General features: G+C 37.9%; 1 protein-coding gene across 1 annotated transcript in view; it reads left to right on the top strand.

The window, feature by feature from the left end:
* Positions 1-16,158, top strand: part of LOC127620636 (cyclin-dependent kinase 11B-like) — a 57,905-nt gene that overhangs the window by 28,570 nt on the left and 13,177 nt on the right. Inside the window, exons 10-15 of the mRNA XM_052093835.1 lie at positions 964-1,032; positions 1,157-1,356; positions 3,494-3,706; positions 8,757-8,862; positions 8,963-9,084; positions 9,811-9,918. Of these exons, the coding sequence (XP_051949795.1) occupies positions 964-1,032; positions 1,157-1,356; positions 3,494-3,706; positions 8,757-8,862; positions 8,963-9,084; positions 9,811-9,918 (818 nt within the window). The remainder of the gene's footprint in view (positions 1-963; positions 1,033-1,156; positions 1,357-3,493; positions 3,707-8,756; positions 8,863-8,962; positions 9,085-9,810; positions 9,919-16,158) is intronic.

The following is a 16,158-nucleotide window of genomic DNA, read 5'->3' as shown; positions in this document are numbered from 1 at the left end:
GACCATCCGTGTGTGGGTTTGCTTTTCATCCAAGGGAGTGGGCTCTCTCACAATTCTGCCCAAAAACACTGTCATGAATAAAGAATGCTATATAAAACATCCCTCAAGAGCAACAACTTCTCCCAACGATCCAGGAGCAATTTGGTGATGATCCGTGCATTTTCCAGCATGATGGAGCACCATGTCACAAGGCAAGAGTGATAATGAAGTGGCTTGGAGATCATTACATTGAAATTTTGGATCCCCTGATCTTAATCCCATAGAGAACCTGTGGTCAATCCTCAAAAGGCGAGTTGACAAACAGAAGCCCACAAATTGTGATCAACTCCGAGCACTAATAAGGCAAGAATGGATCACCATCAGTCAGGATTTGGCCCAGAAGCTGATATCCAGCATGCCACAGTGAATTGCAGAGGTTATGAAGAACAAGGGTCAACACTGTAAATATTGACTCTTTGCATAAATTGAGTGTTTTTGCCAATAAAAGCCTTTAAAACTCATGAAACACTTATCATTGTTTTCCAGTATACCACAGAAACATGTGAAATAATTATTTACAAATACTGAAGCAGCAACCTTTGCAAAACACAACATTTATGTCACTGCAAATACATTTGGTCATGGCTGTAAGTGCAGATTGTTGACAGCAACATAACCATTTGGCACAATAATATAGATTATATCACAGGTGTGTGTTTGCTGGCATATTACAACGACTTCAACTGTGGCTCATCCAATCAGAATTGAGTGTCTTCTAAAGCCGTGCTTTATTTTTTATTTTACCACAGTCTCTCATGGCATATTGTTTTAATTTGCATTCTGCCAAAATCCGATATCAGTGCATCACTAACTGAGTGAGTGATTATGGTCGCTGTTAATGTCTATCAACACTCTGAAATGTTAAAGCTCTTGGACATTCACTGATATACTGTATGAGCTAGAAGGGTGTTGTGCTTTTTTCAGGTGACTTAAGTGTGGATCAGTCAGAGGAGGATGAAGAGGACATAGAGAATGGAGATCACATCCCCCCAAGTGAGTGATGTCTTACTCTTTTAAATAGTATTATAAAACATGTCCATAATTAGTATCGTTTTGCTGCCATAAGGTGCGGTTATGTGTATGTAATGGCTGTGCTTGAAAGTGTTTGATGTGTCAGTTCCAGAGTCACGGTTTGATCATGACTCAGAGGTGAGCGGTGAGGAAGACGAGGCAGAGGAAGTTGATGAAGTACTTGATGTTACACCACAGTCTCACACTCACTCGGCCACTCCAGAAGACAACTACATCCCCGAATCGCCTCCCATCTCACCTGTAGAGCTGAAGAAAGAGCTGCCCAAATACCTGCCTGCTTTACAGGTACACAATCACACATGTGCACAACCCTGCCTGCGATGAACATGGTGAAAAAAAAGCCATCAAAGACAATGGATTAAGCTTTAAAAAAAATGTACTTGGATTTCATTCAGTAGGCAGCAGACAGCAACAGTCTTGTTGAGTGCGTTGCCATGGATACGTAGCGCTTGTGGAGGCTTCACGCTTTTCTCCGCGGCATCCACGCACAACTCACCACGCCCCACTGAGAGCAAGAACCACATTATAGCGACTATGAGGAGGTTACCCCATGTGACTCAACCCTCCCTAGCAACCGGCCAATTTGGTTCCTTAGGAGACCTGACTGGAGTCACTCAGCATGCTTTTGATTCGAACTCACGACTCCAGGGGTGATAGTCAGCGTCAATACTTGCTGAGAAACCCAGACCCCAATTAAAATTATTTGTAACTTTACACAGTGATCCCACAATGGTGTTTCATTGCCACGGTAAATAAAAATGTTGATTTATAAAGTAGTAATATTTTGCGAATAAAGTAAAAATGATGAGAATAAAGTCTTAGTATTTTGTGAATAAAGTAGAAATATTACAGAGAAAAAAAATGCAATATTAGGCTAAACAGAGCATCATTATCACTACGATAGAATGGACGGCGAGCAAGCGGCTTCATTAATGCAGGAGATGGATGTGGAGGATGTGGTTGAATCATCAATAAAGAAATCTTTGGTCTTTGGGTGCATCTGTACAGAGTTATTAATATCTGGACACTGCAGCAGTTATGTAGGAAATGTAATGTATTCATTAGAAAGAATTGGACAGATTTGAGCAGTCCTGCTTGCCGTTGTTATTGGGTTTTCCTCTCTAAACAATACTGTAACTGAGGGAATGTTACCACATACAATATCCTGATATGGACTTATATAATTCACTGCAGTTCCAATTATTTTTAGCTTCACTTGAGCGTGAGCCTGTATCTCACACCTCCCTTGAGAGGCGCCCACAGGTTGCAACTCCTGTATTAATGCACACCTCATTCATGAACGGAGAGCTCGCAAACACTTCCCACAAATTCAGCTCAGTTGTATAGCCAAGTTATCTCCCTTGTTAGTGATGTTGTGTGTAAAGACTCCACTTTGCTGTTGTCCATCACATGACTTTCCTTTCGATTTATTCCCAAAATATTATGATAAATAACAATTGCAAATTTAAATTGTTTAATTGCTTTGATTTTATTGTTAGTGTTAGTTTCTGCACAATGAACAAATGAGACGACAAGTTGTAGTTCTCGCTTTGATCCTCTGCAATGAAAATGGGTTTGATCAGTTTATTGCCCGCCTGACATTTGCACATATAAAGTTCTGAACCAGTGTCAGTGTTGTACTGAATATAATTATTATATGACAGGAAAGGGTGGTCATGTTTTAAGTCATGGAAGGAAGGATTTTTCTTCCCTGTGGGCTAAGCCCCGGATGACACTGAAGTTTTCAATGCCTCTGCATTATAGATTATTGTAGGAGTGCACATTTGATTGAATTGAGCAGCTGGATGCACTGAAGCGCTTACATTTCAGAATAAGAGTCCCTGGTGTATTTTAGCTTTTAAAATTAAAAGTTCTGCACTATGAATCAAATCTTTTTTTTTTTTTTTATGGTTATTGGTATACCACATACTGGAATTTAATTTAATTTGGACTCTTGTAGCCTCTTTCTGGCCCTCCACATCACAGGAAGTAAAAGACTAAGAACATTAAATATAGGTTACCAATTTAAAAAAAACCTATTGGTAGATTAACTGGCTTGCAACACATTATTGAATCAGCACAATCCAATATCTGTAGAACTCTATTTTGTATCTATTTATTTAATGGTACATACATTTTTTTAATGCGGTGTATATGTGGTAAACGTGTCTCAAGCATATATTCTACCCCGTTTTACTGATAATCAATGTTAAGGCCATGTTGAGTGTGTGCCCCTGCCTGTTTAAGTAAGTGTGATACATGATTTATTTTCAGATTGTGTTGTTTTTTTGATATGGGGATACAGTATTAATTGTATTTGTTCAGGTCTTGAAAAAGGTCTTAAATTTGATTTTAAAAACTATGGTTTTGGAACAGAGTGATAATGTGATGTGATGTGTGTGTGTGTGTGTGTGTGTTTCAGGGCTGTCGGAGTGTGGAGGAGTTTCAGTGTTTGAACCGCATTGAAGAGGGCACTTATGGAGTCGTCTACAGAGCCAAAGACAAGAAGACCGATGAAATTGTGGCCCTGAAGAGACTGAAGATGGAGAAGGAGAAGGAAGGCTTCCCCATCACCTCCCTTCGAGAGATTAACACCATCCTGAAAGCCCAGCATCCAAACATTGTCACCGTCAGGGTGAGAACACAGTGTTAAAGCAATACTGTAGATAACACCTCTGTCATTCATGAGATATGGAGTAGTGTGAATTCAGCCACTTTTTTATTTATGATTAGTGATACATGTCAAATAAAAAGGTACATTTTACACCCACACTGTTGGAAGGCTAATTATTACGTTTCATTACAGATTCATTAAAATTCATCAAACAACCCTCTTTGGTCACGTTGGAGAATGAATCGCTATTGGCTAGTAAATTTAGATTTTTACTCGCCAGACTTTTGATCACATGGCAGCTTAATGCAACTGAAAATGATAAACAAACCGAGAAAGAGGGCCTATTCATATATATTACTTCATGCGATATAATATATTGTACATTTTATTTTTATATTTCACCTTATCATTTTAATCACATTTTAGATTTTAAAAAATGCACAAATTTTACTTTCTATAAATGTTTGTCATGAAATTGCATTTTTATTAATGATACAAGCTGTTGTCACTGTTTCAAATTTCATACGCATTTTTAACAAAAATATTCACAAGGTTAGGATCTAATGAAAATTAGGACTGTAACTATTATGAAATTTGGCTGACGATTAAATGTCAAATAAATAATTGCAATTATAATGATTAATTATAACAGATTAAATATTAAATATAAATCAACAGACAATAAAACTGTAATGTCTAAAATGTTTGAGTCATCATTGTGTAATTGGATAAAATACAATTGTTAATTGTGTTTAAAAATAATTAATTAATTAATAATTGTATTAGTAATGAGCAAGCTGAAGGCGACTGTGGCAAGGAACACAAAACTCCATAAGATGTGGATTAATGAAGAAAAATAACCTTGGGAGAAACCAGACTCACTGTGGGGGCCAGTTCCCCTCTGACTCATGAATATAAAGACAATATAACTTATGTATAGTTAAAGTCATGCTTTAAAATATTAAACTTAGTAAGTGTTAAGGGTCAGTGTTTAAACAAAGATTTTGGCTGTAAGATTAATGACTAATGTCTTTGAAGTCCATCCTGGATTAACTGCAGAAGTTCACATAGATGCAATTGTCTTTGTTAATTGGCTGATGAAGGCTTTTGTTGGTAATTAATTGATAGTCGATGTATTTCATTTCAAGAGTGAAGTCCATCATTAGACCGAGGTGATGCTGGCAGAGATCATTGAGGTGCATCGCTGTTCAACCGGCAGGTCATTTCATTGAGGTCTATCCTAAGTCCAAGGTTCAGGCAGTGGCATATGAAGTATTCCATGTCTTATGGTTGGTGTTGGCATCAGTTCATCCTCTGAAGTCCATCATAATAGACTGAAGTGATGTTTGGCTGGCACCGGCTGCATTTAGTCATCATCACACAGTGACACGTAGCAGTTGAGTCCAACACAAAGCAGGAATGGAGCTGGATCCAGCCGGTTCTGGTGACCTCAGGATATGAATCCCAAGACTGAGACATGGAAACAAAAATATTAATATTAGCGTAGATGCCATTCAATTTATTGCAGAGTTATAGATCATGATCATTGTTTCTGGTTCTGGCAGACCTAACTAAAGCAGCCTAATTGTGGGTTGAAGGATAAGTTAGGTGTATGTCTGGCTAAATAGAAGAGTCTTTAGACTTAAACTGAGGAAGTGTGTTTTCGTCCCAAACAGTGTTAGGGAGTGCAGTGCAGTGCAGTTTCTTCAGATATCGTCTTGAGTTATTGGATTACATCTTTGAGTGTGCGCCAGTATGTCTTGCATCGCTTTTCAGCCTTTCTGTTGAGATGAGCATGCTGCAACAACAACCACAGTGCAGAGCCATTATATCCGATTCGTAAACAAATTACTCTTTTGAATCATTTCTTTAATGAATCAGCCAAAACAAATTCTCACAATATTTGGACTCAGAAACTCAGGTTAGCAGGTTAGTTTGAATCAGAGTCGCTAAGAATGCACAACATAAACAGAAATCTGAGGCTGCTGTGGGCACAAGCTCACCAAAACTGGACAGAAGATGACTGGAAAACGATGATCTGGTCTGACATCTGAATTTCTGCTGAGGTACACAAATGGCAGGCCACTGTAGCCTCAGTTTTCTGTTCTTGGCTGACAGATGTGGAACCCAATGTGTTGTTCTGCTGTTGTTGCCCATTCGCCTCAAGGTTCGATGTGTTGTGCCTTCTGAGATGATATTCTTCTCATCACAATTGTACAGAGTGGTTATCTGAGTTACAGTAGACTTTATCAGTTCAAACCAGTCTGGTCATTCTCTGTTGACCTCTGAACAACAAGACATTTCCATCCACATAACTGCTGATCACTGGATGATTTTTGTTTTTGGCACTATTCTGAGTAAATTCTAGAGACTGTTGTGTGTGAAAACCCAGAAATATTCAAACTAGCCCATCTGACACCAACAATCAAGCCACAGTCAAAATCACTGGCATCACATCATGATTTTATGTACCGCTGTCACACGATTGGCTGATTAGGAAATCACATGAATATGTAGATGGACAGGTGTTCCTAATAAGTGGTTATAAAGTGTATAAAGTGATTATTAATTATATCGGCTTTCTGTCTCAATTCTGGATAACCATCTACATCGAGCATCTTTAAATTTGTGTTTTGTTTCCTTAATGTTTCAGTTTAGGAGCCAATGACTCTGTAGACATTTTTAGTCTGGAGGCCAGTGATAGGATAATATAAATGAATAATAAAGGTGTGAATTTTTAGGTTGACAGCAACATGATTTTGATTTAGGATTCTTTGGTTTTCAGTTCAATTGCAACGTGATTTGATTTTTAACATTGATTCAATCTAGCAACTTTTTCCCAAATTGTATCTTAGGCAAGAACAGTAAAAAGGCAAATGCTATTTGCACCCATATTTACAGTGCATCAGTAAAGTATTCACAGGCTTCACTTTTTCCACATTTGTTATGTTACAGCCTTATTCCAAAATTGATTAAATTAATTATTTTCCTCAAAATTCTTTAAAGAATACCCCATAATGACAACATGAAAGACGATTGTTTGAAATCTTTGCAAATTTATTACTGGTGCATAGCCATTTTCAGATCTCTCCAGAGATGTCCAGTCGGGTTCAAGTCTGGGCTCTTGCTGGGCCACTCAAGGACATTCACAGAGTTGTCCCGTAGCCACTCCTTTGTTATCTTTGCTGTGTGCTTAGGGTTCTGTTGGAAGATGAACCTTCACACCAGTCTGAGGTCCAGAGTACTCTAGAGCAGGTTTTCATCAAGGATGTCTCTGTACATTGTTGCATTCATCTTTCCCTCAATCCTGACTAGTCTCCCTGTCCCTGCCTCTGAAAAACGTCCCCACAGCATGATGCTTCCATGTAGAGATGGTATTGGCCAGGTGATGAGCGGTGCCTGCTTTCCTCCAGACATGACGCTTGCCATTCAGGCCAAAGAGTTCAATCTTTGTTTGTTTCACATGGATTGCGAGTCCTTCAGGTGCCTTTTGTCAAACTCCAGACGGGCTGTCATGTGCCTTTTACTGAGGAGTGGCTTCCATCCGGCCACTCTACCATACAGGCCTGATTGGTGGAGTGCTGCAGAGATGGTTGTTCTTCTGGAAGGTTCTCCTCTCTCCACAGAGAAACACTGGAGCTCTGTCAGAGTGACCATCGGGTTCTTGGTCATCTCCCTGACTAAGGCCCTTCTCCCCCGATTGCTCAGTTTGACTGGGTGGCCAGCTCTAGGACGAGTCCTGGTGGTTCCAAACTTCTTCCATTTATGGATGATGGAGACCACTGTGCTCATTGGGACCTTCAATGCATGCAGAAATGTTTCTGTACCCTTCCCCAGATCTGTGCCTCAATACAATCCAGACTCGGAGGTCTACAGACAATTCTTTGGATTTCATGGCTTGGTTTGTGCTCTGACATGCACTGTTAACTGTGGGACCTTATATAGACAGGTGTGTGCCTTTCCAAATCATGTCCAATCAACTGAATTTACAGTGATCAGATGATTTACAGATGATCTGAATTTACAGATGATCAGTGGAAACGGGAAGCACCTGAGCTCAATTTTGAGTGTTATGGCAAAGGCTGTAAATACTTATGTACATGTGATTTTTTTTTTATTTTTATTTTTTTTTTATTTGTAATACATTTGCAAAGATTTCAAACAAACTTCCTTCACATTGTCATTATGGGGTATTGTTTGTAGAATTTTGAGAAAAATAATAAATTTAATCCATTTTGGAAAAAGGCTGTAACATAACAAAATGTGGAAAAAGTGAAGCCTGTGAATACTTTACTGATGCACTGTAAATACAAACATATGGGCATCACTGCCGTTTTTATTGTGTTACGGTATTGTGCCACGGACACCCTATAACAACCCCTAGTTTCACCATGGTATTTTGTAATGGTTATGGTAACCACAAAATTGCGTGAAGGAATGAGTGTGATCGACGCAGTTGATTTTAAAAGTTGAATTAACTTTTATATTAATTTTGATTTATTATTGTTAGTAGTATAAAACAAAATATTAAGAAAGGATACAGCAAATTGAATGGTAAAAAAAAAAAAGTGGGACAAAAGGCAGAATCGGACCAGGATGCTAGGACGACACTACACATTCACACCATCTTTCCACCCCTTTCCACTGCAGCGACATCTAATGTCTAGTTTGACATATATTTCTGTGGTTCCACCAGACTATTGGGGTGCAAATAGTCACTCCAAAATAAAAATGCCCTAATCTTTTTAGTCTTTAAATTTATAATTTTAAATCTATTACTGACCATCACAAATGATGTCATATTTTAAGATCAATACTGTTGTATTGGCAGAATTAGTAATCAATGCATCATGAAAACTTATGAATCATTACACCAATGAATGATCAAGACTATCAGCATTAATATCAGAATACTTTCTTTTTTTCCTTGATTGATCAACATGTAATAAAAGCATTTGAACTTGACCGTTGTCTTGTTAATTGTTATATGTTTGTGGTATTTCAAATATATTTTAAAGTTGGTGTTTTTTTTTATTGTGATTTTAATCAGATCTTTTAACTTTTGTTGTAGGAGATTGTTGTTGGCAGTAATATGGATAAAATCTACATTGTGATGAATTATGTGGAGCATGATCTGAAAAGTCTGATGGAGACCATGAAACAGCCCTTCCTGCCTGGTATGAACAAACCTGTCCAAATCTACACGACATTCATTATATTCTAGTGACGTGAACGAATGTAGCTATCCACAAGAGTAATATTTGTTTTCCTCGGCAGGTGAGGTGAAGACATTGATGATTCAGCTCTTGAGAGGTGTCCGTCATCTCCATGACAACTGGATCCTTCATCGTGACCTGAAGACCTCCAACCTGCTGTTGAGTCACAAAGGCATTTTAAAGGTCAAAAAGAAAAAAGGGTCCAAGCTTTAAATTAATTTATGATAAACTATTTGGCCAAATGTATGTGGACTCCCGAACAAGCACACCCATATATGCTTGTTCAACATTTAACTTCAAATTCAAAGACATTAACCCCTCCACAGCTTCCACTCTTCTGGTTAAGCTTTCAACTGCATGTTGGTACATGGCTAAGGGGAGATACTTCCATTCAGACACAAGAGCATCAGTGAGGTCATATACTGGGACTTGGCTCACTGTCAGTGTTCCAATTCATCCCAGTGGCTTTGTGCAGGCTGGTCAAGATCTTCCTCACGAAACTCAGTAAACCTTCGTTGTGGACAGGGGCATTGTCATCAGATCAGAAAAGGACCCACCACCAAACTGTTGCCAAAATGTTTGAAGCATACAATTTGCAAGAAAGTCACTGTAAGGCGTATCATTAAGCTTTGTTCTCAAAGAAGCTACAGGAATAGCCAAATCTGTTCATTAGAATGGCGTGTCCACATACTTATGTCCATGTAGTGTTCCACAAAACCTGTCAAGAACATGTCTGGGACATATTTTGCTCCAAATCAGAAGTAATTTTTGTATTTTGTATGGAGAAAATTACATTTTGTCTATTTACGATTATTGAATTGTCAACACATTACACGATTCAATTAAGCACCCACACACACACACCACACTCATTATCACTAAATAAAATGTGTGTATTGTGTTTTGTAGATTGGAGATTTTGGCTTGGCCAGAGAGTATGGATCACCTCTCAAGCCCTACACACCTGTAGTGGTCACACTTTGGTACCGCTCACCTGACCTGCTGCTGGGGGCAAAGGTCAGTGCAATACATTATAAAACATGACATTGTGACAATGAGGAGGGCATGATCGGGCCATGAGGGTGCATGGTCGGCACTGTGTCAGCTAATCAGCTGGGAGGGGGATAAAAACGAGCTGGGGGCACTGGTTATGTCTTTAGTGTGCTTCTATGTCTTTTATGTTATGTTTCAGTTCTTTTATGTCATAAAAGTTTCTTTGACTGCTCAGCCGGTTCCCGCCTCCTTGCCCATCTTTAATCATTACAGATATTTACAAGATACAGCCGCTGTAACACATCAATGTTCTTAAAAAGATCTAGAACTAAAGAACAGGGCACCAAAAAAATTATAATTTATTATAAAATAAAAAATGATTTTAGTCTGTTTATTAAGCACAATCGAAAGGTTTCAGAAATACAAATTCTGTTCATTTTCTCAAAACAGAAATGTATTTTTTATCAAACCTTTCAAGACAGACCTAAGAAAATAAATATCACCTATCATTAAAGTCACTGTTACTATTGAAATGAAAATCGCAGCTGAAGACTCAAATAAACGTTTGGGTCTCTCTAAGAAGTGTGTGTGTGTGTAACTGATGATCGGGGAGAAACTGTCATCTCCCAGCCATGAATAAAGAATCTGAAAGGAAAAGCTGATTTGCATCTTGATTCCGAACATTTCCACAGCACCACAGCAGCGACCGCCCATTCTCATGAAGCATGGAAAATATGTAATCAAGTCTCAATATACTTTGTAATAGGGCTGTGGTGATACAAACATGTATTGATATATCGCAGTACTTTTTCTCACAATGTTGTAACAATACCACTGTTTGTATTGAGGGGGGCTGCCATGACAGTTAAGGGACTCCCCATAAGATTAAAAAAAATGAACTTGGGAGGTCCCTTGGTGTTTCATCAAAGCTAGAAAACTAGAAACATAAAATAGGGTTTCCGCGGGTCTTAAAGTCTTAATTCGCCATCCCGAAAAATAAGGCCTTAAATTGGAGCAACAACACTTAAATTCATATGGTCATGGCTTTAAATGCTGTATGAGGGATTGTTTTCTCATTGCGTTTTAGTAGGGTGACCAGACGTCCAGTTTTTAGAGTGTTCCAGTGTCCTGACAATTCTCTAAACAATAATTATTTCAATTATGTCCCGTTTCAGCTGGTAGGCTCAGATTTTTTTTTTTCTTCATATATTTGATGTGCTTATTTTCCTTCTCGCTATTTTCTTTGGTATCGTTTGCGGAGAAGAGAAGAAATCGATGTGTCACACACTGATTTGACTTTCATTCTAGTATTACAGCAAATCTGCTGAAATGAATCTGATTACCATGGCAGTGACGTCATGCTCTCTTTGTCGTCCTGTCAGTCAACGCAAGTAGAAATACACCAATAAAAAATCGTTTTCAACAACGAGCTGAAAGAAGCTGATCCATTTCTTCGCACAACACGTGAATATGAAAGCAAGGATTTTTCTGTCACTGATAATGTTCACCTCTCTATGAGGTAACAATGCCACATTCAGACAGCTACACTGCACTTTTTACAGAGTACAAGCACTTATATATTGAGATGTGGAGATTTTATTTAAAATTTTAGGTAACAATGTTGTGAATTTTGTATTAGAATGTGCACCTTTTGTGCAATAACCAAGTTATTTCATAATTACACATGCAATATGACATCATATGGATAGGCTACAAAAACTAAATCAAATTGTTTTTTTAAGTGGGTCAGAAGTTAACTGTGCCTATAAGCAGCTTGGAAAATGATGTCAAGCCTTTAGACAATTAGCCAATTAGCTTCTGATAGGAGGTGTACTGAATTGGAGGTGTACCTGTGGAAGTATTTTCAGGCCTATCTTCAAACTCAGTGACTCTTTGCTTGATATCATGGGACAATCAAAAGAAATCAGCCAAGACCTCACAAGCCTTGTTCATCCTTTTGAGCAAATTCCAAATGCCTGAAGGTACCACATTCATCTGTACAAACACTAGTACGCAAAGTATAAACTCCATGTGACCACGCAGTCATCATACCACTCAGGAAGGAGACGCATTCTGTCTCCTAGAGATGAATGTAGTTTGGTGCGGAAAAATGCAAATCAATCCCAGAACAACAGCAAAGGACCTTTTGAAGATGCTGGAGGAAACAGGTAGACAAGTATCTATATCCACAGTAAAACAAGTCCTATATAGACATAACCTGAAAGGCCGCTCAGCAAGGAAGAAGCAACTGCTCCAAAACCACCATAAAAATCCAGACTACAGTTTGCAACTGCACATGGGGACAAAGATCATACTTTTTGTAGAAATGTCCTCTTGTCTAATGAAACAAACATTGAACTGTTTGGCCATAATGACCATCATTATGTTTGGAGGAAAAAGGGTGAGGCTCACAAGCCGGAGAACACCATCCCAACCGTGAAGCGGTAATGTGATAAAAGAAATAAGAGCTGAAATAAATAATTTTCTCTACTATTATTCTGACATTTCACATTCTTAAAATAATACAAGTTTCCAAACCCCTTTCAAAATGTATACAAATAGCCTATAAGAGATTAAATATTACATTTTTTATGTAGTACTGCCCTTCAAAAGTTACATAACACAAAATGTACTCTATTTACACAAATCATCCTGTTCAAAAGTTTGCACACCTTGGATCTTCCTGTGTTGCCTTCTTGAGCATAAATAATTGTTTGCCACTTTTGTTATAGTTGTGTTTTAGTCCCTCAATTGTCCCCAGTGTCAAAATACTTGAATGTGCAGAAGATGCTGAGAAACCAAATAATTGTACAGTAGTTAGGGGGTTTTCTTAAGAAAATCGGACATCTTCACTGCTCAGGGACTCCTGAACAGTTATTACACAAACAGTCATTGATCATCGAGAAAGCAACACGCCATTTTAAATACCAAGGGAATGTAAACTCCTTAACAGGATCGTGGGTTTAAATTCAGTTACTATTTTGTCTTGTAAAATAGTAACTGAAACCCTAACCCTGGCAGTACTAAATAAACACACACACAAGTGTCCTGCCCATTTTGAGACTTTAAAAATCTGGTCACCCTGTTTGATATTTTAGAGAGAAGACTAGGCCTAATGTCTGTCACACGGCTTACAATAGATCACTGAATATTAATTGATCAGTATACAGTACTGTTGGTGGAATGTGCAGCTTCATCTGTTAGTAAGTGACACAGCAGTGTGTAGAGGAATATAACTGATACGATTGGTCTGATCAGAAGGTTAAAATTATTTCCATATTCTGGTGGATGGGAGCAGAGGTATTCAAGCCTTAAGATACTTTTTGAAAAATTATTTAAGTAATGAAGATCTATTGAATGTTGTATTTTTAAACTTTGAAGTGTAGCTTTAAATATTACACTTCATGTGCTCTTAGACATTGACATTTAGAGAATATATTGACGTCTTGTGTTCCCTTCAATTTTCTTTAGCTGGTCTTAAAAAAGTCTTTAAAAAAAGTCTTACATTTAACTTCATAAAACCTGCAGAAACCCTGTAAAATTACAAAAAGAAAATTTGTTTTGTTCAAATAATTGCTGTCACAATGCGATATTTCTAAATGCCCATGTGCGGCGATACATTTACAGATGGAGACTGAATGACTATAACTACATTTCCATCCAAGGATTTTATCAAAATAAAGCTGATAGAATGCAAATTATTGCAAAAATTTCAGAAGTGTCGACATAATATTTTTCCGTTTAACTCTAGTCTATAATCTGTATGTCAATACTTCAAATGTCACAAAAAAACTGGTTTGGAAAGAATTACAGAATTTACCATTAGCCTGTGTTAATTATGACAACAAGGTATACAGTGCATCCGGAAAGTATTCACAGCGCTTCTCTTTTTCCACAATTTATTATGTTACAGCCTTATTTCCAAAATTGATTAAATTCATTATTTTTCTCAAAATTCTACAAACAATACCCCATAATGACAACGTGAAAGAAGTTTGTTTGAAATCTTTGCAAATGTATTAAAAATAAAAGCAAAACAAAGAAAATCACATGTACATAAGTATTCACAGCCTTTGCCATAACACTCAAAATTGAGCTCAGGTGCTTCCCGTTTCCACTGATCATCTGTAAATTCAGATCATCTGTAAATCATCTGATCACTGTAAATTCAGTTGATTGGACATGATTTGGAAAGGCACACACCTGTAAGGTCCCACAGTTAACAGTGCATGTCAGAGCACAAACCAAGCCATGAAGTCCAAAGAATTGTCTGTAGACCTCCGAGTCTGGATTGTATTGAGGCACAGATCTGGGGAAGGGTACAGAAACATTTCTGCAGCATTGAAGGTTCCAGTGAGCACATTAGAGCTGGCCGCCCGGCCAAACTGAGTGATGGGGGAGAAGGGCCTTAGTCAGGGAGGTGACCAAGAACCCGATGGTCACTCTGTCAGAGCTCCAATGTTTCTCTGTGGAGAGAGGAGAAGCTTCCAGAAGAACAACCATCTCTGCAGCACTTCACCAAGATGGCCTTTATGGTAGAGTGGCCAGACGGAAGCCACTCCTCAGTAAAAGGCACATGACAGCCCTTCTGGAGTTTGCCAAAAGGCAGCTGAAGGACTCTCAGACCATGAGAAACATCTCTTATCTGATGAAACAAAGATTGAACTTTTTGGCATGAATGGCAGAACTTTGTACTATGTTATAATCATTTTCTGATGAGCTATGTCTTCTAGCCCTACTATACACTTAGCACTCATCCATGGGGGCAACTATTAATAATAATAATATATATATATATATATATATATATATATATATATATATATATATATATATATATAATTATTACTAAGCTTAACATCTTACAACTCATTAAAATATAAAAATGACTAATTTAAATTTAGTATTATTCTTAGAATTTTTGGTTCTATTCTGTAGAGATTATTGGGAAATCTTACCAAGTCAGAGTCGTGTGTCTGACATAATTTATTCAATAATTAATTATTCCGTTCAGCGTAGGTAGACTGTCCAGTGTTTTCGTGGCTACTGGCTTTTTTTCTGCTGCTCCTTACTGCTCTTTTCTTTCTTACCACTACATGGTAGCTCTGACACAATTCGAACACTTATCGATTCTTTGATTCTACATGTCCAACAGTAAAATAGTGAAAATTCTGAGACGTTATTTCTTTCATCAGAACCACTTCTATGAGGCCACATCATTCACTCTTTCTCTCAAAAACATGTCGGGACTTTCTCACGCATTTGGTTGCATTTAAATTGTGATCCAACATATTTAAATCTTGACATGTATTGTGTTGCATATTGTGAGTTGGTTGGTGATACCCAGACCTACTCTATAACAATTAGATTTTCTAGATTTATCTGAAAGTTTTGCATTTTGAAATATATTTCTTAGTATTCTTATAGTCAAGGACTAAATTAGTTCTGTTTCAATTCTCCTGACCGTCAGAGGCAGTACTAAGCACTAGTGGATAATCACAGTGGCAGCCTGATAGTTCAAGAAAATAATAGCATCGATGAGAGGATCAAGATTCTATAGTGTTAATGTAAATCTTTTGAGACAAATAACAAGATGCTTAAAAGCAAGGTAGACAACCTGGAAAATAGTTCATATATTAAGCATCACTGAAAACTATGAATGACGTAATCAAAAACAACAGTACCATGTAAAACACTAGTTAGGTGTGTAACTGTGGTTCTGTATATTCCAGGCGGTGCTAATCAATAGTGGATAATCGCAGCGCTAGCCAGATTGTTCAAGAAAATATACACAAAAAAAACATTTCATGACATTGTTCTTCTCCGATCTTTTCGGGGACAAATTTTCAAAGACACAGGAGATTGAGCAAGCGCACCAGACCAATCCGCATCCTGGGACCCATCATTGTACACTTGCGACTGTTTTGGTAGCATGGGGAGCTTATATTACAACGGATCACAAATCTCCGTCTTCTCTGACTTCTCCACGGAACACAAGAAACAGCGGGACCTGTTTAAAACGGTGAATTAATTCAGGATCCTATATACCTGTAGACATCATCTGTCACTAAACAGCATGCCTCACAACTTCGATACTCCCTACGTCGCATCCACCTTCACCACCGTTATTAAACCCACGTTGTGTTACGGAAAATCCACAATGCATACAGGTGAACAGCAGAGAATTTGACAGCCAAAGTACACTGCTATACCTTTTTGGACTGAAGTAGCACTTAAGCAATGTCTTTGCTTCCTCTGATTGAA

Source organism: Xyrauchen texanus, chromosome 27 (genome assembly GCF_025860055.1).
Source record: "Xyrauchen texanus isolate HMW12.3.18 chromosome 27, RBS_HiC_50CHRs, whole genome shotgun sequence".
Lineage (NCBI taxonomy): Eukaryota > Metazoa > Chordata > Actinopteri > Cypriniformes > Catostomidae > Xyrauchen > Xyrauchen texanus.
This window is presented reverse-complemented; position numbering and strand designations above follow the sequence as displayed.